Source organism: Penaeus monodon, chromosome 33, assembly GCF_015228065.2.
Source record: "Penaeus monodon isolate SGIC_2016 chromosome 33, NSTDA_Pmon_1, whole genome shotgun sequence".
Taxonomy (NCBI): Eukaryota; Metazoa; Arthropoda; class Malacostraca; order Decapoda; family Penaeidae; genus Penaeus; species Penaeus monodon.
The window spans coordinates 21435216-21435558 of NC_051418.1; the positions used below are offsets into that span (position 1 = coordinate 21435216).

The 343-nt window shown below is 43.7% G+C and overlaps 1 protein-coding gene across 1 annotated transcript in view; it reads left to right on the forward strand.

Annotated features, from left to right (window-relative positions):
• LOC119594135 (monofunctional C1-tetrahydrofolate synthase, mitochondrial-like) overlaps nucleotides 1-343 on the forward strand; it is a 2858-nt gene that overhangs the window by 1979 nt on the left and 536 nt on the right. The window contains exon 3 of the mRNA XM_037943201.1: nucleotides 100-314. Coding sequence (XP_037799129.1) covers nucleotides 100-314 — 215 coding nt within the window. The remainder of the gene's footprint in view (nucleotides 1-99; nucleotides 315-343) is intronic.

Genomic DNA, 343 nt, shown 5'->3' on the forward strand with positions numbered 1-343 from the left:
TGTCTCATTTCATCCCTCAAAGTCACCATACAAAGTCCTAAAATCTTTTAATAGACAAAGGTCCTTCAAACGATCAACCACATCATTATTGTGTTTCAGGAGGTGCTGCTGGTGGAGGCTACTCTCAGGTGATTCCAATGGACGAGTTCAACCTCCACCTGACTGGTGACATCCATGCAATCACAGCAGCCAATAACCTTCTAGCTGCCCAGATTGATGCCAGAATGTTCCATGAGTCCACACAAACAGATCAGGCTCTCTACAACCGCCTTGTTCCTAAGCTGAAAACTGGGAGAGAGTTTTCCAAGATCCAGGTACATATTTGATGTACATCCTTAAAATA